Source organism: Paramisgurnus dabryanus, chromosome 11, assembly GCF_030506205.2.
Source record: "Paramisgurnus dabryanus chromosome 11, PD_genome_1.1, whole genome shotgun sequence".
NCBI classification, from domain to species: domain Eukaryota; kingdom Metazoa; phylum Chordata; class Actinopteri; order Cypriniformes; family Cobitidae; genus Paramisgurnus; species Paramisgurnus dabryanus.
The window spans coordinates 13452718-13469946 of NC_133347.1; the positions used below are offsets into that span (position 1 = coordinate 13452718).

Sequence of the window (17229 nt, forward strand, 5' to 3'; positions counted from 1 at the left end):
TCAACGAAACATGCATAAATTTTGCCTTTGTTTTTATGATGAACGTGTTGATTGACTAGCGTCTGTAGTGTATAAATGTGGTCAGTGGTGCGGTGGTTTGGTAAAAATCCAATCTGACTTTTACTTAAGACGTTGTGTTTGGTAAGGAAGGCCTGAATCCGAGCATTTAAGATACCACAGAAAGTCTTCCCTAGATTACTATTTACACAAATGCCTCTGTAGTTATTGGGGTCAAATTTGTCTCCGCTTTTATATAGCGGGTGTATTAAACCTGTACTCCAGGTTTCAGGAAAGTGTCCAGTTTGTAGAATTAAATTAAACATTTTTAAAAGTGCCTCTTGCATTGCTGCAGGACTGTGTTTCAACATTTCTGTTCTGATGTTGTCTAAACCGCATGCCTTTCTGGGTTTTAATTTCTTTAGTGCTTCTTTTAGTTCTTCTAAGCTAATCGGGTAATCTAAGGGGTTTTGGTTGTTTTTAATGATGGATTCCAATTGTTTTAGTTTAGTTTGTACATTTTTTTGATCAGGTGTAAGACTATCTGAGGAGATTTCCCTGAATAGGTTTGGTTTTGTTTTTTGTTTAGGCTATTCCATTTTTCCCAGAATTGATTATTATGAATTGAGTCTTGGATTTCTTTGAGAGTATAATTGAGGTGTTGTTGTTTTTTGTAGTGAATTGTATTTTTGTAATCCCTAAGTGCTTCGCAATAGTTTTGTCTTATTTCTTGTTTGTGTGGATCTCTGTGTTTTTGGTTGGAGAGTTGTCGAAGACGTTGTCTTTTACTTTTACATTCATTATCGAACCAGATTTCATCTCCAGATTTTACTTTAGTTTTTTTGTTTGTACGGAGTAGGTTTGCTTTGATTGCGCATCTTTCATAAATATGATTTATTTGTTGTACTGCAGCATTTACCTCGGTTCTACTAGTCATAAACTTTGTTGTTTTAAATCTATTAATTAAGTTGGAAATGTCTTTGGAGCTAACTGCACTAATAAATTCTGTTTCAGAGTTTGGGGACCATTTAAATGTTGGGTTCAATTTGGTCAAATTGCAGGGCTTTTGTTCGCTTCTATGAGTTTGTTGTGTTCTCTTTATAAACACGTTTATCTCTCTCGCGGTACTTTGCTGTCACTCGCCTGTGGCGCCACACCAGTCTGCTCCCCAGTTACTTTCGCGTCACTATAGTAATTTGATTTCATAGAAATTCATACGCCGATCGGATCGCGCAGTTCGGCAGGAAGTATATAGCCTAATGTATTTCAACCCGCTAAAGTAGCAAGTGTAGCATGCTAATGCTCAGTGCTTCTCATCTATATTATGACTAAACGTTTAAAAATGTCACAAAACCATGCTGTTACGCATCCTCGCGCTATTTTTAGTGGGTATACGGAAATCCTTGACAATTTCTAGTGGGTATACGGCGTATACCTGCGTATGACGTAGACTACACCACTAGGAAACTCTTTGGTTGCATTACATTACAGGGGCGTCGCACCCGTAGGGGATGTGTTTTAACACCCACTTTCCCGGTGAGTACTTTTTTATGCAGTTTTGCAAGAACGCCTTACTAAAGTCGCTCCCCCGTTTCTCTGGCCGCTCTGTGTCTGCTGCGCTGCGCTGCCTCCTCTCTAGTACGAGGTTCACGGGTGTGAAGTCACGGGTTTGACTGCCGTTCCAGTGCACTCTCACGGGTAGAAGGTTGTAAAAACACGGGTTACAGGCTGCCTGGAACGCGTACTCCCAGTTCAAAGTCGTAACTCGTGGTTTTGAAGTCGTGATTAACGGGCTGAAACATAATTCAAACACTGCTCTATAGGTACTCCAGATTAACATCAGAAATGCAGAAACAGCTTGTGATATGGGAGCTTTAAAATATTGAAGGGAAATCATCTAGAAAAGCAAGGTATGTATCACTCTTTTATGATTAGAAATGGCTGAGTTTAGTATAAAATGTCACTCCTGTTACCATACTGTCCACCCTGTTACTGTTTTACATAGTAATGATTGTATTGTATACACTGTATTTATTTTGTATTTAATACATTCAAAAGAAGATTTAAGCTGGACTAATATATACAGTTAAATAAACCGTCTTTCAGCTGAAATTATAAAATCATGCAAAAAAAAAATAGTTACTACCCTGAAATGGCATCAAATGACCCACCTCTCCCTGCTAAAAAACCAATAAAACCATAACAGAAAATTCTAATGGTTTTATTGGGAATTGTATTGGTTCTAATGGAATATGGCCCAAAACACACTACAGTGTATTGGTTTTTGTTGGTCTCTAATGGTATGTATTGGTTCTATGTATTGGTTCTAATGGAGTATGTATTGGTTCTAATGGAATATTGCCCAAAACACACTACAGTTGCTATTGGTATTTTAATGAAAACCATTAGAATTTTCTGTAATGGTTTTAATGTTTTTTGCAGCAGGGCTGATAGGATTTCATAAGTTTCAGCTGGAAAGCTGTGCCAGAGATTGACCCAAAACATTTTAAAAAGAGCATCTGAACTTTAAATTATACAAATCTATGAGTCTGACACCCTATATGCATTTGTTGCACATGCCATTATGCACAAATGATCAAACTTTAAAGGACGTTTGTGGTACGGTCATCTGTCTTGGCTACATATCAACCACCTTGAGATGAGGACGGTGATACTAGCAGTTCATTATTTCCAGACGAAAATCCAGCACCATCATGTTCTGGTTCGGTCGAACAACATGACTTCTTTCTTAAACCACTTAGGAGGTCTGAGATCTCGCCCCTTTACAGACTTTAGAGACACTTCCTTTTTTGGGCTTTAAGAAAGTACGCTCTTTCAGAAGGACGGCGAACAACCACATTACCCACTCTGCCTGTCAGAGCCCTTAGAGTTTATACGAAACTGCTCTGCCTCTTTTAGGAAGTCAGAACAGCTGTTTGAAAGCTTTGCAGATTAGTCATTGGGTATGCCTATCACTATACAGAGGTTATCCAAATAGATTGTCAAAGCCATCTCATTAGCATACGCCTCCCTGATCGAGTAATCGAATGTTATTTTACAGATGTTAACCAATATGCTTTAATCATGGAGTAAACAGGAGTTTCCCCATAGCGTCAGCTACTGACGCAATGCTCATTCCCGTTATTTCAGGGAACCATGGTTATGTGATTAACCTTATCGTTTTACTACAGTAACCATGGTTTTTTGGTTTTAACTAGGGATGTAACGATTCAATCGCGTGTCCCATTAAAAATGCCTGTCAGAAATCGATTCTGAATCGCAAGGCTGCAATTCTGTGTTTCATGCACAGCTTGTGCTTGTACTACGGCATTTGGTCAGAAGGAAGTCCTTATCAATCTAAAATTATTATGAGTCGGAGTCGTTTATAACGTGCATTTAAAATAAAAATCATTCAAAGTATTCTTTATTTATCATTAAAATACCTGAAACAATTTGAAGAACAGCGTATAAATATTCCTGTTGACATTTCCTGGAATAGCTTTGTAATGCTACTTCTTCTGTGGCACAAAGGGAGTTTCTGCATGAGAGCGCCCCCTGGCGTTCGGATGTGCCAGGATTTCACCGTAATTCATTCAAATTCATTCATTGAGAAAACGCCCATTTGCACGGTTAATCGTTACACCCCTACAGAATCTGATGAGCCCACCTCGCTATCGCAAGAATTTTTTTGCACACGTCAGCATGACATCAGAGCAAGTCGGACATAACTCAGAGGCTGTTTCTCAATTCCAAGAACGCAAAGATTGGCGTTCTCGTGGAGATCGGTCTTGCCAGGTGACCTCGGAAGAACGAACTGATCGATTTTGCGCAGAATTTGCTCATTTCAAACGAGCCTAAAATGAGATTGCATCATTCCGCTACTGCTGGTCGCTGACTGTCTGGATAGGGCGTAATTAATTCTGACGTAGCGAACATTAAACCCACGGGACTGGCTATCTAGTTGTCTTCACCATATATGGGATCAAAAAACCTGCATTTCTTCTTTGGTGCACACTACAGCATTCAGTTTGGCAATTACAAGCTGCACTGCTAATAAATGTATAACTTGCCCAATCGTAACTTAACATAGTTCTGTCTCCATTTTCTCATTTGGTGCTAATTGCACAGCAAGCTCCTCCACCTTTCTAAGGCTGCAGTCACACCAAAAGCGCTTTAAACGCTTGCAAACGCAAGGCGCGACGCACTGCCGTTTTTTTTTTTTAAAAAGAGCAGTGCGATGCACTTTTCATATTGCTAAGCAACCACCGAGTCAGCTGTCTTGTCAATCAAATATTGAAGCGTGAGCGCTCTTTTGCTGTTAACTGTCATATCAGCAGAAACTTTAAAAAGAGGACGCTTGCTCTGACCTTGTTTGAGGGTGAGAGGTGCACAAACACACAGGAGAGAGTGAGCGAGTGGTGTACGGTTCTTCAAAGCAACTGTAAACTTCCCTCACCACAACGTAAGGCCCGCCTCTCCCCTCATTCGATTGGACAATGGAAAGACACGAATGACGTCGGGCGCTTCTCCACTCTCAGTGCTCCTTCAAAAACGCGTGTGCGGCAAGCAGCACAAAAACCGCAAGGCGCTCGGCGCGCATAAACAGCGCGCAAACGCGCCCTGCCCATAGAATATCATTCAAAAAAGGCGCCTGCCACTGCCATAAACGCTTTTGATGTGACTGGCCCCTAAGTGTGCCTTGTTTTATTTACTGTTGTTTGCTAGGTTACCAATACCACCGTCATTTGCTCAAACAACTTGTTGGAAACGCACCCAAATTCGCATGTCTTTGTTGACCTTTTTTGCGAATTTTTGAAGATTTGATTCACGTTTGGATGGAAACCTTAAATGCGAATTGGTTAGGAAATGCGAATAGATTTTGAAGTAAATGTATGATGTAATGAATGTATGTTTTATACATAGCTTTTCTGATTAAATAGATGAGAAAAAGCGTTGGTAAAACATGCTTCTTTTATTTCTTAAAGCTGTCTAACACCAGTCTCTTTGCAGCACCTTAAGGAAAGAGAGGGACAACTGAAGACAGTCACTGATGTATCACTTCTGCAGCAGCGATGTTTCATTTATTCCCATAATATGTGGATAAACTGTAAACTTATTCATCTGTCAACTATTCTACCTCTAATCATAAACATCAGTCTCTGTATGGCAACTTGTTATAATGGAGAGTATGAAATTAATGGCCAGTGCTGTCCAATGTGTGATGCAGGTGAGTAAACTTAATAATCTAAGGTGAATTCAAATTGATTGTGACACTTGACATTCATTTCAATCAGGGGTGTAGTTTTCAGGAAGCCCCCCAATAATCCAAAATAGCATTTATACCCCCCCTCCAAAAAAAAAATATACAGGGATAAATGAAAACATACTGCTGACCCTTTAACCAAACCAATCTACACCCATGATCTCAATGTCAAGGTCCACTCAGCTTGCAGTCACTTTACATTTCACTTCAAAATGACTGTTTTCTCTCTTAATGTGGTCACGTAATTACATCACTTACTTGATATAGTCTGACATCTGTAATAGCTAATTAGGCTGAGGACCAACTTTCTTAAATCTTTATTGGAATTAAAGGCGCTGTTGTGTCTGTAGACATGTACACCTACAGTAGTTGGAATTTCTTATTTTTACCTTTAAGTAACTTGAATAATATCTGGATGTTTTTGGGATAATGGTGACTATCCACTGTCTCCTTATTACTTTAGTTACTGTCAAAACCAAATGGCCAAACAGGGAGCATTGCTGATACGCAAATTATTATTATGTTAAAAAGTTCTGAAACTTGAAGACAATTTTGTTTATGAAGAATATTGATTTTTCTGTTCATCAAGCTATAGCATTTAAATTATCATAAAAAAATCACAAACTTTTTTACTGTTTGACATAAGCTTTAGCTGCAATGTCTTTGAATGTCAGTGTGTAATGGTGTTTTGTCATGTATATATGCAGCTTGACTTCAATTTGACACCGTTATTTTCTTAGGAAAACGAGTTTATTGGCACTGTGATGAGTTCACAAGGACAACATGTATACCATGTACTGAAGACACTTACACTGACTCCTTTAACAGATTAAGAGAGTGTCTGCAGTGTTCCGTTTGTGATTTAAGTAGGTGAAAAGTACACTGTACAACACTTAAAAAATACAACTTTTAGACTTTTTGTCATTTCGCAAGTCTCCTTGCGTTTCACTTTGTTTTCACCTTTTCTTGACAGATAATGGCCTGAGAGTAAAGAAAGCATGTACAGTGACATCAAATACATTGTGTGAGCCTCTGCCAGGTCATTACTGTATAAACGTAAAAGGCAAAAGCTGTTTAAAGGCTGAAAAGCATTCGACCTGCTCACCTGGACAGTATATCAACCAGACCGGTTAGTGTGTTATCATCAATTCTGGATTTGTGAAAATGTACAGGTTGTTTATGAGTTAATAGCTTACTTTGAATAAAGGGGCAATATCTGTGCTTTCTACTGTATTTGTAGTAAAGATGTAAAAATGTAGATGTGAGCTATATGCAGGATCTTCTTTATAGCTCAATGGTAGAGCATTGCATTGGTAGGCAAAAGGACAAGGGTCCAACTGTGACTGTGACACCAGCCATATGACAAAAAACTGATTATGATTAGGGTAAAGCACTTACAGTATAAGTCTGTTGTGGTGTCATGTGTTAGGACAATAACTATAGTTGTTGAGAGTGAATTCAATGAGGATTTAGAATTAAGATATAGTCTAAGGATGTAGTTTAATGAAATTGAAAGTATCGCACCTTATAATTTTACATGTTTTAAGGTGTGTTACTTTTTGTTACATAAAATAAATCTCCTTTTAGGAACAGAATTTCGAGATACTGAGTGTGCACCCTGCCCTGCTGGTTCATATTCAGATGGTACACTTTGCAAATTACACACAAAGTAATTACAATTTATATTATTTTTCAATGTTGACTTTCCATATGCTTAAAATTAAAAATGTATAACACTTAAAATGAATAATTATTATTTTTTTGTATCAAAGCTTGTTACAAGGGCAACTTTAAGTTAAACTTTTTCTCTCTTTAACAGCTGTGAAACTCTAAGGCAAATAACAATCAAACCAGGAACAGAAAAAGATGACGCTGAGTGTAGTAATGATGGACAATCTTATAAACTTCCTCTGATTCTTTCATTTTGTGGAGTGTGTGTGTTGGCTGTCATAGTTGTAATTGTTGTTATTATTGTAAAGAAGAAGTCTTATCGTCCAGCAGCTCAAGATCTAAGTGTATCTTATTTAAGGGCCATTAACCAAAACCATGTTATAAAAATCCATTGACTTTTGGACAATGGAACCGGAAGTGCATAAATACTAACTCACTTCCGGGTTTTGCCTACAAAAATGTGTCATACCTGCGGAACTCTATTCACATTAGGTCTGTGTGTTCATCATATTATCATGACCACCTACACTGTACGAGACGTACCCACTATTATGTTCCCTGAAGTCAGAATGTCTGTTTTTTCTCATGGTGTGTAATTAAACTTGTGAAAAAAAATTGCCTAATATGTTGAAGTGTTATTTGGTGCTGCAATTATTATAGATAACTGATCTTAGATCTGGTTTGCCTTGCACGGTCTAACCGTAATCAATTTCAAAATTATGCTGGTGGCCAATCAGATTAAAGCAGGTGGAGTAACTGACAGTGTTGGATGTAACACAGTTACTAAGTTACTTTAGTTTCTGTAATTTAATTACTTTTTCTTTAATGAATAACTTAATTACTTACTCTTATTTTTCCAGTAATTTAATTATTTCAGATGTAATTAAACTAAATACTGTGTATGGACTGTAGAACAATTGTAGAATAGTGGATTTAACATCAACATGTAGTTTAAAACTGAAAGAAGAAAGAGGACTAAAGAATCTAATCAACATGAAAATACAATACAATGCACCTTTATTGTCAGCTGTGGTTGAAATTTGTTGACGAAAAAATACAAACACATACAGGACACACAAATCACACACCTTTTTGATTAATAAATCATATTGCAGAAGGTAAAAAAAGATCTATTATAAATATTTGTCTTTGCAGGCTTTAAAAATCGCCGCACAGGGAGCAATAAAACAAACTGATTACACAGGGTATGAGTTGGGTCTTTTGATATACTCTCTGCTTTCCTGACACATCTTGAGGTGTAAACCTCACCCAACTTACTCTGTGGTCTTCCAATGATTTTACTGTATTAGTGACTCTTGCCAGATTATTTTTCTTCTTACAATTTAGAATTAGGTCAGCACACTCTCCACCAATGATTTTTAGGCAATCTCCAATATGTTTTGGCTTACTCCAAACCTTCAGATTCTCCGTATTAGAAAAAGACGGTGCATGCAATTTTTCCAAATATTATTAGTGTTATCCACAAAACTCAACTTACCGTATATATACAGTCTTGTTCAAAATAATAGCAGTACAATGTGACTAACCTGAATAATCAACGTTTTTAGTATATTTTTTTATTGCTACGTGGCAAACAAGTTACCAGTAGATTCTCAGAAAACAAACAAGACCCAGCATTCATGATATGCACGCTCTTAAGGCTGTGCAATTAGTTGAAAGGGGTGTGTTCAAAAAATAGCAGTGTCTACCTTTGACTGTACAAACTCAAAACTATTTTGTACAAACATGTTTTTTTTCTGGGATTTAGCAATCCTGTGAATCACTAAACTAATATTTAGTTGTATGACCACAGTTTTTTAAAACTGCTGGACATCTGTGTGGCATGGAGTTAACCAACTTGTGGCACCTCTCAGCTGTTATTCCACTCCATGATTCTTTAACATTCCACAATTCATTCACATTTCTTGGTTTTGCTTCAGAAACAGCATTTTTGATATCACCCCACAAGTTCTCAATTGGATTAAGGTCTGGAGATTGGGCTGGCCACTCCATAACATTAATTTTGTTGGTTTGGAACCAAGACTTTGCCCGTTTACTAGTGTGTTTTGGGTCATTGTCTTGTTGAAACAACCATTTCAAGGGCATGTCCTCTTCAGCATAGGGCAACATGACCTCTTCAAGTATTTTAACATATGCAAACTGATCCATGATCCCTGGTATGCGATAAATAGGCCCAACACCATAGTAGGAGGAACATGCCCATATCATGATGCTTGCACCTCCATGCTTCACTGTGTACTGTGGCTTGAATTCAGAGTTTGGGGGTCGTCTCACAAACTGCCTGTGGCCCTTGGACTCAAAAAGAACCATTTGACTCTCATCAGTCCACAAAATGTTCCTCCATTTCTCTTCAGGCCAGTTGATGTGTTCTTTGGCAAATTGTAACCTCTTCTGCACATGCCATTTTTTTAACAGGGGGACTTTGCGGGGGATTCTTGAAAATAGATTAGCTTCACACAGACGTCTTCTAACTCTCACAGTACTTACAGGTAACTCCAGACTGTCTTTGATCATCCTGGAGGTGATCATTGGCTGAGCCTTTGCCATTCTGGTTATTCTTCTATCCATTTTGATGATTGTCTTCCGTTTTCTTCCACGTCTCTCTGGTTTTGCTCTCCATTTTAAGGCATTGGAGATCATTTTAGCTGAACAGCCTATCATTTTTTGCACCTCTTTATAGGTTTTCCCCTCTCCAATCAACTTTTTAATCAAAGTATGCTGTTCTTCTGAACAATTTCTTGAACGACCCATTTTCCTCAGCTTTCAAATGCATGTTCAACAAGTGTTGGCTTCATCCTTAAATAGGGGCCACCTGATTCACACCTGTTTCTTCACAAAATTGATGACCTCAGTGACTGAATGCCACACTGCTATTTTTTTGAGCACACCCCTTTCAACTAATTCAACTAATTGCCCAATTGCACAGCCTTAAGAGCGTGCATATCATGAATGCTGGGTCTCATTTGTTTTCTGAGAATCTACTGAACCTACTGGTAACTTGTTTGCCACGTAGCAATAAAAAATATACTAAAAACCTTGATTATTCTGGTTAGTCACATTGTACTGCTATTATTTTGAACAAGACTGTATGTGCCAGGATATTTAAAATGATCAACAATCTCAACCGAGTGACCCTCTACTGGCACAACTGCAACATCTTGCCTAGTACTGATAACTAAGCCTTGGTTTTCTTTATTTAATACCAGCACTATTATCACCAGCCCAGGAGTTCCTCAACATATTTCATATATTCAACCAACTTATTTATATCACGTTTTTTGAGAAGTCCTACCAAAGCCATGTCATCTGCGTACTTAAAATTTTCTTAAAAATGGTTTCTTAAAAACCTCAGACACTCTGAGGAACTGTTAATATCAGTGTTTAAAAGGCAAACAAACAATAAATTGCTAATGAAGTTGCTGTTTTGAAAGGAATTGTTTGAAATTGGAATATGCATTAATCATAAACAAGTGTTTGTTTCAGGCCTTAATGAAAGAAGGTAAAATCTATTTGCATCTAGGTCTGGAATGAAAGTCAGTAAGTTAGTCAGGGGCGCACTCACACTAAACAAAACCAAACTGTGACCCAGCGCGATTATTTTGGTTTTCGTTATCTTATGCTGTCCAAAAAGTCTGAGACTAAAAATAACCAATATAATCGACTTTTCTATAATTAACTTTGATCCTTGATCTAGAATTGAGATTAAGCCAAAGAATTTTGTTTAATGTAATTGAAAGTATCACACCACACCTTTTTATATTGTAGTGAGTGTTCTTTTTGGTTACATGAAAATAAATCTTCTTTTAGAAACAGAATTTTGAGATACCGAATGTGCACTCTGGTTATATGCCCTGTTGGTTAATACTCAGATGGTACACTTTACAAATTCGTTAGTTGCCGATATTCTGTCTGAGTTTTGGAGGTGGCCATTCACCACAAACCTGATCAATGAAAAAAAAAGTGATGTGATGTGTCTGAAAAATGAAACTGAGAAAGTGGTTGTAGTTATAATGGATAAAGAGCACCACCCAGTGGAAAGATTTGTGTTTGAGATATCGCACTGCTATACATCAGGTGAGGGATTCTGTGTTCAGTGTTCTCAAATCAAAGCAGAGGTTATGCATGTGTCTCATGTATGCATGTTTTTTTTCTGTGGCAGCTCAGAGACTTTGCTGTCCCATGTGGAACAGCTGCTGAGAGCTGTGATCCTAAAGATTAGTGTGGATGACGCCAGGGGCGCGGGAAGTGGGGGTGCTGCAGCACCCCCTGGTGGCAGAGATTTAAAACTGCGATGACAGTAAAATTATATCTCATAAATATCTCTTGATTTTGGTTTGTTTCTGTACAAAGACATTTTGTATGCCATGTTGGGTGTGTGATGAAGAGAGGGATAATTTTAGTAATTTTAAAATGATTTAATTTATTTCAGTGTGTATTAGCCAGATTCTATCAGATTCTGTCTTGACGACGTGATTGCATTCAGCCGATATGCTGTAATAGGCATAAGCATAACACACAAGCACGCACACTCACAGCCACATACTGAACGCCGAATGAGTTATCTATCAGCTTCGCAATGTCTCAAAAGAGAATTTTGGATTTTTTTCAATCACACAACGCAAAATTCCCGAGGACTAGTTATTAAGGTATGTATTGCTAATACATTTTTACAATGATTCGCATTGATTTACAATGGTCGCACCATATAAATAGTATTTTAGTTTGCATGCGTAAAAAGTGCAAGCAACAATGAAACACATATAAAACGAACAAGAATGAACTGTGGAGTGTGGTTGGCCTATATTAGAAGGTCTACTACTCTTAAAATAATTTAGCATGGTTTTAGAATATATTTTAATCAAAATATGTTGGCCCATTTTGATATTTTAAACATATTCCGATGGAAAAATGCGTCCAAGCTAAGCTAGGTTCAGTAAACGATTTTCTAGTTCGTCATCTTTTCAAAAATATTAAAAAATATAGCCAAATTGTTTTGCGGTGTTTAACGCACTTGTAAATGTTACAGAACATGTGCTTTATTGAATGAAAGTATAAACGGTTGAATTAAATTATTAAAACGACGTAAAAGGAACTAAATTATATATGTACAATAAGGAACATGCATGCGACATTTAAAAGGTATTTCAAAAAAATTATATAAATTATTCCCATGCATCGATTTTAATGTTAAATGTCTATAAATTCAAATGAATCCATTTGGAATATATTCCGACAATTTAGGACATGATTTTGGAATTTTAAAGTCGAAAAATATCTTATTTTTACACCGCAGGAGGCATGGCAACGTGAAACAAAACGTAAAGACACAAATATTACATTTACGTGAAAAATAGAATTAAATGATACCCGTGAATTGAAAGGACCACTATAATCGCCTTAACTCGAGTAATGTCAATAAAGTTATTATGTCAGAGTTTAGAAATATTAAAAACTTAACCAAAGGACAACAAAAAGGCGTACTACTGGGACCAGTGAGAATGCATATGTGTACATAAACTGGTTCCATACCTCCGACTTTCCTCCAAACTTGCTCAAAGTTAATTCTCCTGTTTTTCTTTTTTCTTTACATCTTCAAACTCCATGTTGCACTTAAGCTCCACCATACCGCACAGCATGCCCGGTGCGTGATGCGTGCCAGAGGAGACTCCGCACCTGACTCGCGTTGCATTTTGTAACTTTTACAAATCATTTTGTAATTTGTAATTTGTGTAACTTTTTGGAAACATTTGTTACTTTGGCCTAAATATAGTCATAATATTTCTGATTATGGCATAGCTTTCTCCCCAATTGCGCTAATAAAGTAATGATTCAAAATATGCTTATGGCCCGGCCTGAGGATAGTAGCGGAAAATAACGTCCTGGGCAGAGAATCTCTACTATGTTGCAATAGGCTATATAGTTTGTATGCCCCGTCAGCTCAGCTGTAGGCTACTTTATGGATGGGAGGGGCGAGTGATTTTTTTAAAAGAAGACATAGGTAGAGTGGTCTGCAGAATACAGAGCTTGTGAACAACATTAGAATTCTATAACTCTATTCTATAACCCCCCCCGCACCCCGCACCCGCTACCGAAAATATCTTCCCGCGCCTCTGGATGACGCTGTTCTGGACAACAATCCTCCTGGTATAGGATCAGCATTTGCTAAATCAAAACATGACCTCTCGTTTATTAACCGTAAAGATCATAACATACAAATCCATGATCTTTTTCACTCTGCTGCAGGATGCACATTCACAGTACTGGTACACACCAGGGAAGCTGCCACAAGAAATATGGAGAAAGTTCAGGTCATCAAGGTGAGGCTTGTTGAAAGTTCAGATCATTCATTGTTTAAATTATTGAAAAATATTGATAAGTTCAGCAGAAACCGCTAGAAATGCAGAATGAGTTTATGCAGTGTAGTTCCTTTTTGTCTAAGGGTGGAAGTTAGTAAGTTTTAAGGAAGCTATGATGCCTCTGCCCCACATTTAGTCCACCCTACTGCTTTCTGGGCATCTAAATAATCTTGCTTGAGAAGTAGTACTGGGTAAATAATAGGATCTGACAAACCTGACTTGCAAACGAGCCAAATCTTATTTAATCATTTACAGCTGGTTTTATTTTGGCTACAAATTTCACTACCTGTACACTTAAATCTACTGGATAATATGTAACAACTTTTAGTATTGCATTTCCTTCTTAAAGAAATGTTTTGTGTTGTACTTCAAATGCTCTTTTACATTGAAGCTCCGATCTCTGCACACATTCATTGTCTTGTCTGTTTTGTGTATATTTTCCAGGACTTTCCATGGATTGTAGCAGATGAGCAGGAAATTCACATGGAAACCAAAACTCATTCCTCTAAAAACTATGACCTCTGATATTCTCAAGGTATGACACACACACACACACACACACACACACACACACACACACACACACACATAGTTGTACATTGTAGAACTAAAAGCTGTGTCATTTCTCATCTAGAAAAAAAGTATTTATAAATAAAGACATTATACATTTTAATAAATAACATTTCATGTTCATGAGGCATGTAGTCACATCATAAAGTGTAGATTTTTAAGCTTAAATCAGCATTGCAAAATTATCAAAACAAAATGTTCTCAACTCCACCCTAAACACAGGAAGTGGTTTTATATCGAGCATGTGTTATTTTAAAACAGATTGTGAGCAAAGATGCCTGCATATCTGCTCGTTGTTTTAGTGAGTAAAACTAATGTTTACCAGTGAGATTTCTGGCTATTTCATGCATTTAATATTCTTCAAGATTTTACATTGTACTGTACTGTACAGATGTTTAGGTTTTTTGTGAATCTCTCTCTCTCTTCTCATTTATATATCTGTTGTTACTTAGGATGTGGCAAAAGGTTGCATTTTTCTCTTTTATCGTGTGATTTTTAATGTTATCTAATGCAAGTTTAAGCTTTTTTGTAGATCTCTTTTTGTATGTTTTGCCTGGTATGTACCTTAAAGGTCCCGTTCTTTCTGTGTTTTTGACGCTTTGATTGTGTTTACAGTGCGCAATATAACATGTGTTCATGTTTCACATGTAAAAAAAACTCAGTATTTTTCACATAATCTACTTATCTCTATAGCGCTGTTTTCACTGTCCTCGGGCTAATGTCTTCCTTGTTTTATGAAGTCCCTCCTTCAGGAATACGTATCGAGTTCTGATTGTGTAGTTTGTTTAGTGTCTTGTGATTGGATAGCAGCTTAGCTTGCTGTTAGCTAAGCTGGCGGCCGACGTATTCCTGTGGGCGGAGTTTAGTCAAAAAACTGTTTTACTGACGTCATTAAAGCAGGAAGTAGAGGGCTGTAGTCCAAACCAGCCGTTCACTGTAGGCTTGAAAGGCGAATTCTGTTACTTTTGCGTTACTTTTTCTTACTTGGCTGAGGCTTGATCTCTTTCAGGCCTTGCAGGTGTTTTTTTGGGTCGCAAAAATGTCAAGCTCTGGCCTGCCATCTCAGGCGCACAGAGTGTGTAATTCTCTGTTAATATGTTTAGTTTAATTCAGTACATTATTCTATTTTTAAAAGTAATTAATTAAACTGAAAAGTAACTCGCATTACTTTCTTAAAAAAGTAACTAAAATATTAATGTGTACATTTATAAAGTAATGCATTACTTTCCTCATTACTTTAGGAAAGTAATATTATTACGTAATGCACGTTACTTGTAATGCGTTACCCCCAACACTGATCACCTGGCAGTGAACTTTGAGTTTTATCATTTTACAGGTATTATTAATGCTATTATAGCAACATTACACACTAACTAAAGTTTAAAAAATGGGATCAGAAAGAACATGACCTTTAAGAAATGCTGTATGCAACACACCCACAGCTTTTATTTATCTAGACTCGAGTATTAAAAGGATTCATTTGGATCATAGAGAGACAGAATCGCTTCAGCTGTGATGATGAAGTTTGTTCAGTTTTATTTTTACCTGCACATTTCTACACCAGTTAAATTGTCAGACTTGCATCGCTGTTAGACCACAATGTAGGTTAACCTCATATGAGTGGAAAAACACCTACATCACTAGCAACACTATATTAAACTTGTCAAAGATATGAAAAGTTAAAAATACAGTCTAGTGGAAGGTTTCATGGCTCTTAAAGCAACACTTTTTCAATATGTAAATAATGTCTCTAAAATGTTTTCAGTGGTAGATCAACTCTTAACTGGACGAATTCTAGTGCTGCTTCTGTAACCTGAGCAGACTCCCAGCAAATACAACCACTCTGTAAGTTTCGTGGTTGGGAAGGAGCACAGCCCCAGTGGCGGATTTAGCAAATTGGGGGCCCTAGGCGAAGGTATTTTTACTCCAAAACGAAGATGGAAAGCAGAGGTCACACAAAGTGCAGCACTACACAAACCAATAGAGAATAAGTCAATGGGGCAAAAACAGCCACGAACAGTAAATGAGGAAGAAATAATTGAAATCTGATGCTGCACAAAAACTAGCAAAGCATCAAAGCCAATGTTGTTACTAATCTTTCACATACCCAAGACTGTGATAAAAGGTTTAAAAAATACAGTCTACAATCACTTTATATTAAAACTATGTTTTCTTTGATGTTTTCTTCACAAACATAACAAAAGGGTTGTGAATTTTACCACAGTGTATTGTTGAGTTTTTGAAAAATGTTCAAAGCATTTTCCCAAAATATGTGTCAACATAAGATTTTTCACCAAAAATCATTCCATATGCTAAAAGTTGTGGCCAAATTAAGACTCAACAGCACCCCATAGTGGACGAAAACATCCCCAACATAACATCAGCAGGGCTCCAGACTAACATTTGAGAGAAACGTCCAAACAAGTTTAATGCATTAACAAATTAATTACAAATACAAATAATTGTATTCTTTATATACATTAATTTTTTTTACTTTACCATACTTATTAATTTTAACATATATTTGCCTTACTGTAAACTATTAAACTTACAATCAACTTTTTATTACTTTGTTGTGAAAGCTTTAGGTTACTTTAACACAGACTTGAGTAAAATCACATTCTTGTGCTGTAATCACTACAAAATGTCTCCATGCACTCTGAAGATATCATTTGGCCAGGACTTGTAATCTGAGTTACTGAGCACAATGTATTGCGTTTTTTCTGACTTCTAGCGTGAATACGCAGTGTACCGCGCTATTTTTAGACTTTCATTGATTAAACGAAAGCAGCTGATCTCCGCCTCTTTTATTAGTGTCATTTTGCGAGCGTGTGGAGGTTGTGGGGAGATTATTTCATCAACTGCGCTGAAATATCAGACAGCTCTTACATACACATAAAAAAACACTGTGCAGCATCGTTAATTACAACCCCGGACTCTGACATCACATAATATTAGTTTGCGTCATTTTAAACCCGTCATTTCTCCCGAAAACGAAAGCAGAGGCTCTCGCCCGCAGTCTCCATAGACCACCCCTCAAAACAATCAGGGCAGACGCGGTCGAAAGTGGACAAAAGAGACGGATTTAGAGAGGTGATATGCACCTGAGCTGATAGAAAGGCGGGGGAGCGGGCAACAACAGGAAGAGTGACTGAATGCGTCGCAGACGTAATCGCCTGCGCATTATATTAATATAATTGTATTTAAATTTCACAGTCCAGCCAGTGCGACATTTAATAAACAATAGTCGCATAGGCAGGGAAAATACTCGCAAAATGAGACTATTTACTCGCGGTCTGGAGCCCTGTAGGGTTACATTAGTTTTTTGCTGTAGTAACATTATTTACTTCA

The 17229-nt window shown here is 37.3% G+C and overlaps 2 protein-coding genes and 1 pseudogene across 3 annotated transcripts in view; all 3 read left to right on the plus strand.

Moving 5' to 3' along the window:
- Positions 1-15752, plus strand: part of mad2l2 (mitotic arrest deficient 2 like 2) — a 42078-nt gene extending 26326 nt beyond the window's left edge. The window contains exon 9 of the transcript XR_010525660.2: positions 15644-15752. The gene's annotated coding sequence lies outside the window, so the exon portion shown is untranslated. The remainder of the gene's footprint in view (positions 1-15643) is intronic.
- On the plus strand, positions 1218-7495 carry LOC135730192 (tumor necrosis factor receptor superfamily member 14-like). 2 transcript variants are annotated; one of them, XM_073816220.1, is made up of 6 exons: positions 1218-1907; positions 5008-5224; positions 6001-6126; positions 6234-6389; positions 6848-6929; positions 7080-7495. In XM_073816220.1, the coding sequence occupies exons 2-6, from the start codon at positions 5092-5094 to the stop codon at positions 7324-7326; spliced, it is 744 nt and encodes a 247-aa protein (XP_073672321.1). In that variant the 5' UTR covers positions 1218-1907; positions 5008-5091; the 3' UTR covers positions 7327-7495. The 2 variants fall into 2 exon arrangements, with proteins under 2 accessions (XP_073672321.1, XP_073672320.1); XM_073816219.1 differs by lacking the exon at positions 1218-1907 and having other exon boundaries at positions 4485-5224.
- LOC141279835 (mitotic spindle assembly checkpoint protein MAD2B-like) lies at positions 10921-13849 on the plus strand (annotated as a pseudogene).
- Positions 15753-17229: the final 1477 nt, after the last annotated feature.

Excerpts from the sequence above, each read along its gene's own strand:
- LOC135730192 (XM_073816220.1), top strand. The coding sequence starts at position 5,092 with ATGTGGATAAACTGTAAACTTATTCATCTGTCAACTATTCTACCTCTA. Across the intron at positions 5,225-6,000 it reads CTGTCCAATGTGTGATGCAG|GAAAACGAGTTTATTGGCAC; the intron begins GTGAGTAAACTT and ends TTATTTTCTTAG. Across the intron at positions 6,127-6,233 it reads GTGTTCCGTTTGTGATTTAA|ATAATGGCCTGAGAGTAAAG; the intron begins GTAGGTGAAAAG and ends TTTTCTTGACAG.